This window comes from Lytechinus variegatus, chromosome 19, assembly GCF_018143015.1.
Source record: "Lytechinus variegatus isolate NC3 chromosome 19, Lvar_3.0, whole genome shotgun sequence".
NCBI lineage: Eukaryota > Metazoa > Echinodermata > Echinoidea > Temnopleuroida > Toxopneustidae > Lytechinus > Lytechinus variegatus.
In genome coordinates, this window is record NC_054758.1 from 13,398,814 (window position 1) to 13,410,926 (window position 12,113).

At 41.6% G+C, this 12,113-nt stretch overlaps 1 protein-coding gene across 1 annotated transcript; it reads right to left on the reverse strand.

Annotated features, from left to right (window-relative positions):
• Positions 1 to 9,666: 9,666 nt before the first annotated feature.
• Positions 9,667 to 11,062, reverse strand: LOC121406159 (the record flags this gene model as incomplete). Its single annotated transcript, XM_041597176.1, has 1 exon — positions 9,667 to 11,062. A coding segment is annotated over exon 1 (960 nt), but the record flags the coding sequence as incomplete, so codon positions are not given.
• Positions 11,063 to 12,113: the final 1,051 nt, after the last annotated feature.

Sequence of the window (12,113 nt, forward strand, 5' to 3'; positions counted from 1 at the left end):
TGGACTTATTGTGAACACTCAGTATATCACACTGTGTGACAATGCATTCTGTATTCGAGGATGCAGCTCATTTTCCTTCAATGTCTTGGCCCAAATCAAGTTCACGTCGAGTTCCAAACTGTGAACGAACGATTAAACACAGTGACTGTAAAACGACGTGCAGGTCGCTATGTTTTTGTCGCTGATCGAGGATTTAGTCAATTCTTGTCCAATTTGTTGGCTTATATCAAGTTCGCATTGCGTCCCAAACTGTGATCACACTGTGAACCACACTTTAAACGTATAGGTTACTGTGAACGGTTACACTTCGTAATTCCGAAGCTTCGTAATTCCGAAGGTTCTTTATTCCGAAGGTTCGTAATTCCGAAACACGTAAAGTGCCTATTCCTCGATGTTCGTTAATCCGAAAACGAAAAAGGGTTCGTTAATCCGAACATTTGTGGCGTAATTCCGACGACTCGTTATTCCGAAGGTTCGATAATCCGAAAACGAAATAAGGTTCGTTGTTCCGAAGGTTCGTTAATCCGAAAACGAAACAAGGTTCGTTGTTCCGAAGGTTCGTTAATCCGAAAACGAAAAAGGTTCGTTGTTCCGAAGGTTCGTTGATCCGAAAACGAAATAAGGTTCGTTTTTCCGAAGGTTCGTTAATCCGAAAACGAAATAAGGTTCGTTAATCCGAAAACGAAATAAGGTTCGTTAATCCGAAAACAAAATAAGGTTCGTTAATCCGAAAACAAAATAAGGTTCGTTAATCCGAAAAATAAAAACCGGGAAAGCAGAGGCAAGGGGAGGGGGCGGGGGACATTGTTGCCGTTCATTGTTATGAGGATGGGAAGGCAAGGGCGGCCGAACGAATTTTCGTTGGGGGTAAAGCCAAAAAATGAAACTCATACGTCAAAATGGGCACTTTGGTGATATTTTCACCTTAAGACTATCATCTGCTTGAAGTCATTGTGTGTTTGATATTGATTAAGTAGAGAAAAACTTTTTTGAAGTGACTTCTTATTATGGCAAAATGTATATTTAGGCTTTATTTTTCGGGAGAGAGTATAATGAGCGAGCGGCTTGGTAAAACAAATTCAAAGGTGAAGTTGTTTAACGTTTTTTTGTGGTCAATTATTCTTAAAATGGCATTATTGCGAGGTGTTGCGAGCGTGAATCACAAGCTAAAATTTTAGGTTATTTCAATAAAAAATGAAAATTAGTTTTTAGGGTTAACCCTAAAATCCGAGCAGATTTCTGCTGTCATTAAAAAGATGTGCATCTAACTAAAGAATTAACACGAGCGCAAAACGCGAGCTTAAACATACTGACCAGAAAAGGAACATGTTAAAGAAAGCATTTAGTAACCTCTTTAGGATGCATATTTCACCAATCGAATGAGAGTGCGAAGCGCAAGCTGAAAATTTTCAATATTCCAGCCTGAAAACTTAACTAAACTTGTATACTCTAAAAAGAGTATTTCATTAAAAAAAACATGAAAAACGGCATATTTATTTTTGAAAAAGGAACTTTCCCATTTGGGAAAATATTAATTCCCCTGTTTTTTATTTCATTTTTGATGCCCCCTGCCTCCCTCCCGGCGGATCCAACTCTCGTCAAATAGAGGGGGGGGGGCAATTTTTTAGCCATATTTTCCTTGATCGGCAGTTAAAGTTGATTTTTGTTTGTTTCTTTGAAAGGGTAGTCCTAACAGTCAATAATTAGCTTTATCCTTATAAAATAAAGTAAATATGTAATAACATGATAAACCCTTTTTAAATAATGCGAGCGCGAGCTATATATTTTTTTATTCACGGCTAACAAAACAACAAGAACAAGTGAATTGCGATTTGTCGTGGCTTTAATGAAAATAGAGATGAATGTGCATCTTTACCAATTCTGCTTTTTGTGTACAGTGTATGAATATCATCACATATACATATACCGATAATGTCTGTAACCAACCGATACCCTTGTTTAATAAGCTCCTCGGAGAGGGGTTAAACCCCCGGCTAGAAGGCCCCCCTCGTAAGTTCTTCAATGTTTAAATTCATGGCTGTTTTCCCACTGGTTCCCTGCTAGCCGGACGGAATCCCAGCACAGCTATTAATTATGAGCTATCGGTGTATTACAGATGACATAAATATAGCATATAGAGATATATGAATGCCCATGACTATAGACCAGCCTGCCCGCCTTTAAGATCAGGTCAGGCTAAGATTAAACTTTAAGCATGACACAATTATTTCAGTTTAACAGCGTTCTCAAACATTTGTATGTACAAATAGGTCCCCCTCACCTAGGTAACGAGTGGGGACCTGCAACTTACATAATAACATAACATAATTGATTAAAATCCACATGCCTGCCCTGGCATGGAAAGGAAAAAAGGAGGTACTTTAATAATGCGCCTCTTACTGAAATCATGCCCCCAGAACTTCAACTGCTTGTTTTTCAACAACACACAAGGCGTCAACACTCCTCCCAAAAACGAGTAAGGGCGAAAACCCGCCTGCCCACTGGCCAAAATAGGACAGGAGGATAAAATTCCCTTACGGCCCACTTATGCACGACGATCGTTGTTAGGATTGGTGTGCGACCAGGTCAAACACCCTCGAATTTGGATTCGTGTTACGCTCTTCTATCAGCCTAGGCTCTGCCTAGATTCTGAAATTAACCATGAAAAGTATACCATCACCCTCCAACTACTTCATACACCATTCATTATAGCGTATCATATAGATTCAACAAATACAACTTCCTGGAAATATAAATGCAAAAGTACTTGTACCCCCCCCCCCCCCCTAATCACACTTTGCCAAGATCAACTACTGCTGGTATTCAAGCCAACTATAGGTATCCAATTTTCATCCCACTGAAAATATTGAGCCCCTTAAAGGAACTTAATAAAGGAAATTGAATTCAGAAAGAAATTTGTTTCACCAAACGAAATTCACTAATATGGCCATACTCTGGCAAAGGGAAGCAAGGTACGAAAGTATCACTCGTTGTAAATGACCAATGTGTGTTCGTCATTAACATATACATCAATGCAATTAAACTAAATAATATTTTCTTCAATATCTTTCCCCAAAACGATCATTTCTTCACAATTTCTGCCTGAACGGGCAGCACACAACAGATATTTAAAAACCATAACTCAAATCTGACTGATGCGTGAGCTGCTTCCTATACCAAAGGTGGGCAGTATTAATAATAAATACACCATGACAAAATTACCATACAAATTACATAAGTATACCAACATACTACGCCTAAAGACCTGAACATGCGGCTGAACATGAAGAAGACTAAAAATTGGGACAATACTTCCGTCTAATTCCTAAGGAGTCCGATGCAGACCCGAGAAATAACTTTATCTGAAATGAAGCCTATGCAATCTTATCAAACATTTCTTCATATATTAATCTGAGTAGAGGAAATAAAAACATACATAGAAATTATGAATTCATAAACATTTCTTCTCAAATGACCTGAGAAAATTATAATTTCAATCCCCAGATTTATTCTATAACCATCCATAACTTGGATTTTTATGACAACTCACATGAACGTTTGAGGCATAACCTGCTTCATAGTAATTTCGAATTGACTTCTTCCTTGCAAACAAAAACTAAATAACAAAATAAAAATTAAGAATGAACAAGGACAATAAATGCACAAACCATATCATATATGCAAGAATCCCCCATTTATATGTCAACATACCTTAATTATAACTAGGATGGTAATAGGAGGAAAGATTATGAATTTAAGTTTTTTGTAAATTTATTGCACTGATAAACCATGAAGGTATTACTAAACATGCACAACGATTCATTTCGAACTTGCTCTCAATAAATGAATAAAATGAACAAGAAACATGATAAAATAAAAGAGCAACATATGCCCCTAATATGAATAAAAGAGACATATTAATAAAAATTAACTAATAATTTTAATATCCGGTGGGAATTTTGTAAGCACGCTTTACACATGCACCGTCATCTCTCTTCATTGAAAGCCAAAACGAAAATGAAGCATTCCCCGCACTTTTATCCGCGCATAGCTCAACCGCGGCAAATGTCTGGCATTGTGCCCAAATTCTTTGGCGCGGGCGCCAAAAAGCGCTGCCCCGCCCTTTACGGGTCGGGTCACGAGCCCTTTCTCGGGCAACCACGCCCCCTTTCAAAATCAAAACAAACTAAAATGTGTATTTTGCTAGCCCGCTAATAAATCATTTTAAATCGTCAAGCCGTCTTTAAAATCCATTATTCACGGCTAACAAAACAACAAGAACAAGTGAATTGCGATTTGTCGTGGCTTTAATGAAAATAGAGATGAATGTGCATCTTTACCAATTCTGCTTTTTGTGTACAGTGTATGAATATCATCACATATACATATACCGATAATGTCTGTAACCAACCGATACCCTTGTTTAATAAGCTCCTCGGAGAGGGGTTAAACCCCCGGCTAGAAGGCCCCCCTCGTAAGTTCTTCAATGTTTAAAATTCATGGCTGTTTTCCCACTGGTTCCCTGCTAGCCGGACCGGAATCCCAGCACAGCTATTAATTATGAGCTATCGGTGTATTACAGATGACATAAATATAGCATATAGAGATATATGAATGCCCATGACTATAGACCAGCCTGCCCGCCTTTAAGATCAGGTCAGGCTAAGATTAAACTTTAAGCATGACACAATTATTTCAGTTTAACAGCGTTCTCAAACATTTGTATGTACAAATAGGTCCCCCTCACCTAGGTAACGAGTGGGGACCTGCAACTTACATAATAACATAACATAATTGATTAAAATCCACATGCCTGCCCTGGCATGACCAGAAATACCCAATTATTCTTGGAAAATACGTGTTTCAGGTGGCCTAATTGCCAAATTACCGCCAAACGAGAATATATAATTTATTTATATATGATCGACCGCCAACAAACACGTCAAAATTTTACTCGTATCTACCAAGATATTCAATAAATCTTAGCAACCATTACAGGATCATTCTACTAGTATTCACCAACGTTATTATCCTTAGTGCTTTTACCAGGGGGGGGGGGGGGGGTACCAGGGAACATTGCCCATTCCTCCATTTCAATGTATATCTAGGTTATCCATAACTGACCCCAACATGATTTAATGCATGCATACATTGAACGTAAATGCATGAGCAGCTAAATAACAACAAATGATACATTATGAAAACATAGACACACTGGTGAAACCGGCTCCAGACCAGCCAAAACCCTTATTCATACTATCGGATCGGACGGTCTGGAGTCGGTCACGCCGGAGCGACTAAGGTAAAATGTATAAATACATACTCAACGAAGATATGAAAGACCAACTTTTAACTCACTGATAAATCTGTCCAACCCTTCATCGGCCAGATGTAGGCCATCAGTTCTGTACAGCGAAATGTCATTATGGGATATTGATGGATGCGGTATGGCTTTACCATGAAATCTTGCAGCTAAAGCCTTGGCGTACCTATTGGCCGCCCTTCTCTTTAAGTCCAATTTACCTTGATCTCCTGTACAGCCAGCGGGGTACCAAACCCTCTCCAAAATGTCCGACCACACTATTTGAAATTTGTCCTTATTGGCGTCAAAAAGTCTATACGTCAAACTAGCCAGCTTCTTCTTGGACAGTGCCTCAATGTCATTCGTTCCTACATGCAATACTACTACTGAAGGCTTTGGTTCACTCCGACCCATCTTATCTAACCAATCGCTTACCCCTTCAATTCGTAGCCCCCTTTTCCCCAACCAGCGGACCGACGTTCCAAGTCCAAGGTCAGCCTCGCCGGTGTTCTTCGCCCTGCGATGTGCCCAAAACACTATCGAGTCCCCTATGATCCACACCACAGGTCCTGTAATAGAAAACAAGAAAAGAGGGCTGGGCAGAATTTTGAAGTATGAAAATTTCCCCCTGAAAGGTCTGCTACCCTTCACCACCCCTTCATCACGGGGTTTTCCCCTCCAAGATACAATGTATGTAATCACATTTTTGACCCCTCCCCTTAATCCTGAAAGCATTGATATTAAACACGTCATTATACCGTTGTAACATTCTCTCTAAAAAGCAGAATGCTCGTAATTGTGTGATATCATTAAACCCGCACTTACTCATTCAATATTAAGCCCAGAGTTATTTTGATGATACATGTATATTGATATCAACATGTACAGGGGGGGGGGGGGGGGGGTCGTTATGATCAATCTGATGTTCCAAACACCTTCCAATCAATATAGTACTATCTCTTTCTTCCTTTTGTTATAATGTAATAATGTATAATGTATAAACACATTCCAACCAATATATAATAATGTATAATGTATAATGTCTGAGCACATTCCATTCAATCAATTTATAATAATGTATAATGTATAATGTAAAATGTATAAGGTATAATGTATAATGTAAAATGTATAAGGTATAATGTATAATGTATAACGTATAAACACATTCCCATCAATATAGTACCATCTCTTTCTTCATTTTGTATAAAGAATGTAATAATGTATAATGTATAATGTATAATATATGATGCATAATGTATAATGTATAATGTATACTGTAACAAGGGCTCCTTTGTAAACAGGCCTCTTGGCACTGAACATACCACCCTGCTTCTGAATAGGGCTGAATAAAATAAAACAATACCATGTAAGCAGATATATTGAGAATTATACACCCAAATATCCAACAACCCATCGGCCACGGCTTTGATTAAAGCACATGTCCTCGTGTAAAGTAAACGCGTTGTGACATTATTGGAAGATAACTTACACCTGATTTTGGTCAAAATGTCAAATAACCTAAAATCATCATTTCATATATATTTTCGTTCTTTTTTTTTTTTTTTTTTTTTTATTTTTTACTTAACCATGTCGAGTCTTATATATCTCCGATGTGCACTCGAAACCCAACGCCCATGCGTTGGATTTCTTCATCCGAGCAACCGGCCATGGCAGCGGTCGTAGCCGCCCCAATACGAAAGGAATGCGATGAAAACATTGCCGCCGGCATATCCCCGTATGTCAAACATCGTTTTATCATGTTTCCAAATTCACGCCTAGTTAGCGGGAGAGCACCATATGAACAAAAGAAGGCTCCACCATTCTTTGGGCGGATTTCTAAATAACGAATAACCGCCATCACAGGGCAGCTAACTGTCCCCAACTCTGGTATCGAAATGGTGCACCCATTTCCCCGCTGGTCAGTCTTTGACTTCCTTAGGAATAATTCCACCCTGCGATGCGGTGCATCGCCAGTGACCCTAACATCTGTGTGCTGCAGAATAGACTCACATCTATGCCTGGACTCTACTGTCAACTCACTAACTCTCAACAAACCATAAAATGCCACTGAAAAAGCAGCAGAGTACATCAAAACATCGTAATGACTACCACAAACATGCCTCAAGTAGGCGAGCATTCTATTTAACACAGACAATGTGATTGGATGCCTAGCATCTCTTCTCAAAGTACTTCGCCTACACCCTTCAATTAACCTTGTAATCACAAAACTTTTGGTCACATCCTTTAGCCCAGATGAACTCATATAAAATGCCAACCCAGATATGTATGTTTGAATAGTAGACCCTGCATATCCCATAAAGGATAAATAAGAAATGAACTGCGCCACCCATTCTACATTAGGGGGTAGCTGGGGGTCGTATCCGTACACTTTACAAAATTTCACGTATGCCCCCAAGGCAATAGAGTAAGTTGTGTGTGTTCGAGCTGCCCTAGAAGCCATCAGCAGTCGACTTCTCTCGATAGCCAGCTCTTCCAAAGACGGACTGGAACCTCCACGCCCTCCCGGGCGGCCCCGGTGCTAACGCATGGAACCTCGGCATCTGAAATCGAGATAGTGCATCAGCTATACCATTATCACATCCATGTACATGCCTAGCCCTCAACACTATATTATTGCTTAAACATATAATCACCACCTTCCTCACCAAAACCATAATATCAGGGCATAGCGCCGACTGCTTGTTAAGTACTGCCACCACGGCCTGATTATCACAATTAAACAATATATTCTTGTCCTTTAGCTCCATGCCCCAAATCTCCAAGCCTACCCAAATAGGGAATAGCTCTAAAAAAGCTATAGACCTCCTATCGGCCTGGAAATCAGCAGGCCACCTGGATTGAGCCCACCTGCCTCCAAAGAAAATTCCAAAACCAATGCCAGCCGCCGCATCAGTGAAAAACTGAATTTCCTCGCTTCCAAACCAGCCTGGAGCCCGGAAGAAAACTTGACCATTAAAATGTGCCAAGAACTCCAACCAAACCCGCAAGTCAGCCTTAGCCCCTCTCGTCAACCTAACCATGTGAAAAGGACGCTTAACGCTCTTAGTTAAGTCAATGAGCCGTCTCATGAATGCTCGCCCTGGAGCAATTGCCTTACATACAAAGTTTAGACTACCTACAATCGACTGAATGTCTCTTAGGGAAATTTTTTGTTTCTGTACCGCCCAATTTAATTTCCCCTACTAATTTCTCAATTTTGTCCTCCGGTACCCGAACCTGCTGAGAAACGCTATCTATTACCAGCCCAAGATATGACAACTGTGTGGTCGGGCCTTCCGTTTTTTCTCGCGCTATGGGCACCCCAAATCGTTCGCAAATTGCTTCAAAACAATGCATTGCCCGCCTGCAATCCTCCGAGGCAGGGCCGCCTGCAAAAAAGAAATCATCCAAATAATGGACAATATTTTGCGACTTCGCAACTTTTCTCGCGCAAAACTCTAAAAAAGTACTAAAACATTCAAAAGTGGAACAAGAAACTGCGCAGCCCATCGGCAAACAACGATCAAAATAGTAACGACCATCTATATACATCCCAAGCAACTCAAAATCTTTTGGGTGAACAGGCAAGAGCCTGAAAGCTGACTTAATGTCAGTCTTTCCCCATAAGGGCACCCCGCCCCAATTGCGTCACAATATCTACCGCCGAATCAAAGGACGAATATGTTACTGTACACTGCCCCTCCGGTATGCCATCATTAACTGAATTTCCCCTGGGTGCCGATAAATGTTGAATCATACGGAACTCCCCTGGGGCCTTTTTGGGCACCAACCCCACTGGTGAACACCTCATATTCTCGAAGGGAGGAACAACAAAAGGCCCAACTATCCTACCTAAGTCTATTTCATCCCTCAATTTCTTTTTCAACGCATCCATGTGTTCGAATGCTGATTTCAGGTTTTTAACAACCAATGGGACCCTGTCCCCTTCAAAATGTAATGAAAAACCAAACTTAAAACCATTATACAAGCACTGAGCATGCTCCTGATTAGGATAAGTAGCTAACATGGGCACCAAACGTGCTAACTTAATAGGGGTCGGAGCAATAGACGACACCGCACTAGCCGTAGACCTATTTACTGCCAGCGGGACTGGAACCGGCCCGCCCTTGGCTACACTGCTTAGCCCCATGACCTGTCGCCTGGCAGCGGGAACACTTGTGCTCATAGATGCAAGCTTTGCCTCGCATGCACTTGCCTCTATTAAAGGCAAAGCACACGCCTCGGCTGGGTGTGCCATTGGCTCCGGGTCCCTTTCCTCCGAAGGGAAAAGATTTTCTCGCGCCGTACTCCCCTCTGTAGAACTGATGGCGAGGGGCATGGGGTAAATTGTGGCGCTGCCGCGGACCATTAGAGGCCACCAGCATCAACCACAACTCGGCGTCGACGCTCGCCCAGGATCGCCCGGGTAAACGCGCCTGCTTGCTCCTAAACTGAGTGTCATAGTCACGCCAGCCATAACCTGCAAACGCACGGGCTGCATGCCTTATCAAATCCATATATTTCATGAGCTCCCTGCTCCTTTCAATGTGCTTCTCAGCGTAAATTGAGGCAAATACTAGAAACACCGAAGTCCACTGCTCTACCGACATGATTTTCTTAGCCTTTGATTGAGGTTGAAGTTGCAAACCAAGACCAGATCCCGATTGACACAAACTCAAAGTGGTGTCACCTACACTCAAGGCCCCAAACTCATCACGTGCATTATTATGCTTAAGGAGCACTCCCAAATCTATATATTCACTTGCCCAAATTTTTTCCTTCAGTGAGATAGCCACTTCCACACCTAGTGGGTCGCATGCGCTAATAAATGGTTCCGGTGCCCCCAACACGGCAGAAAGCCTAGGCGCCTGGGGCTCAGATCTCTCAACACCGACCTCCACTAGATCTAGGCCTAGATCTTCGGCTACCCCTGCCGACCGCGCCGGCACTGAAACTGCTGGCTGAGCCTGCCCCGAGCTACCGGTATCCGACTCCTGTGCTACTATCTCATGCCAAGCAATAGATCTGCCCACGGGCGCCTGGCCTTCCCGCCCCACTAGATCTAGATCTAGCTCTGCCATTTTATCACTAACTTTAGACCTAGGCCTACCACTTTTTTCATCAACATCGACAACTTGAGACTGAGAGGGATTTAACTCACCGCTCCTTCCTGGCTCGTTGTTGCCGCCTCCCAGCCCCAGATCCACACTTGCGGGGGTTGACGTCGCCCGTGGACCTCTCGGCCGACCCGGCCTCCTCTTCGGTGTGTCATCTCCCTTCCTCGCACCTGCGGTCGTTATTTTCTTGGCCTTAACCTTTGGCATGATCAACTCGCGAAACTAGAGTTAGACTCGAAGCTCCGTCACTCAGCCCAAGTCCAATGAATCCTGGATGCAATCACCTCCAAAGTTCAATCAAGCGAACCGCCAAGAAAAATTCAATCCTGAAGTTGCAAACTGAATCTTTTAGGTCCACAAATCGGCACAGCTAACTTAGTCTTAGTTCTACGGCAACAATTCCTGAGGCTGAAGTCTGAAGACAGTAAAAAAACTGAAATCAGCGTCTGTATAATCCAATAAAAGTATGAATCCTTTGTGTAGATATCCGGTATAGGTAGCTAGACAAATGTCGAAATATCTGCCACCTAGGCCTAGTGTCCAATTCTAGTTGCCAGTGCCGAAAGAAAAATTTTTAAAAAATTTTGTAAGCACGCTTTACACATGCACCGTCATCTCTCTTCATTGAAAGCCAAAACGAAAATGAAGCATTCCCCGCACTTTTATCCGCGCATAGCTCAACCGCGGCAAATGTCTGGCATTGTGCCCAAATTCTTTGGCGCGGGCGCCAAAAAGCGCTGCCCCGCCCTTTACGGGTCGGGTCACGAGCCCTTTCTCGGGCAACCACGCCCCCTTTCAAAATCAAAACAAACTAAAATGTGTATTTTGCTAGCCCGCTAATAAATCATTTTAAATCGTCAAGCCGTCTTTAAAATCCATTAATAATGTTTGTGATCTTCAAAGCGATATGCCTATGTAACTAAATTTAGATAACTGCTAGCAAGAAGCGCGAACAGAATTTTTAAATATATAAGCTCTGACCTGATCTAAAGGGGACATTTTAAGAACTTTTTGCAGTTAGCCATGAAGACGATGCGTGTTTTAACCAATGGCGGAGGAACGTATGTTTTTTTTTTTTTTTTTTTTGGGGGGGGGCAAAGCAAAAAAAAGGGGCCAATAGGGGCAATTTGGTGCAAACGGATATTTTCACCATTAGATTATCATCTGTGTAAGAGGTTGTGTGTTTTGTAGTAACTAAATTGAGCACAATTTTTTAAGTGATCACTAAAGTTATATATTTACGTTTCATTTCTGCGAGCGTATAGAGAGCAAGCGGTTTGGGGGAAAAGTCAAATCTGAAGATGTAAAATTCACCTTTTTGGTCAATTACTGGTAAAAGGGCATCCTTGTGAGATGTTGCGAGCGAATCACGTGCTCAAACTTTTGGAAATTTCATGTGGGCCTAGAATGATGATATTGATATAGATATTATTTACCCAGGGAAGCCACTTCAGTTCTGAAAACTATTCTCCCAGCTATTATTATTTTTTTTTACAAGAATGCTTAGAATGTCCAGTTTTTAGGTTGGAAAATCGGAAAAATTTGGCTCACGTTTCTCGCTCGCAACAAGTATTGTTTATTGAGGAACTCATTCTATTCCTGGTTACAAAAAAAGAAGTATGAAATGTCCAGTTTTCAGGTTGGAATATCACAAATTTTAAGCTTGCTGTTCGCGCTCTCATTATTTAGTTCGT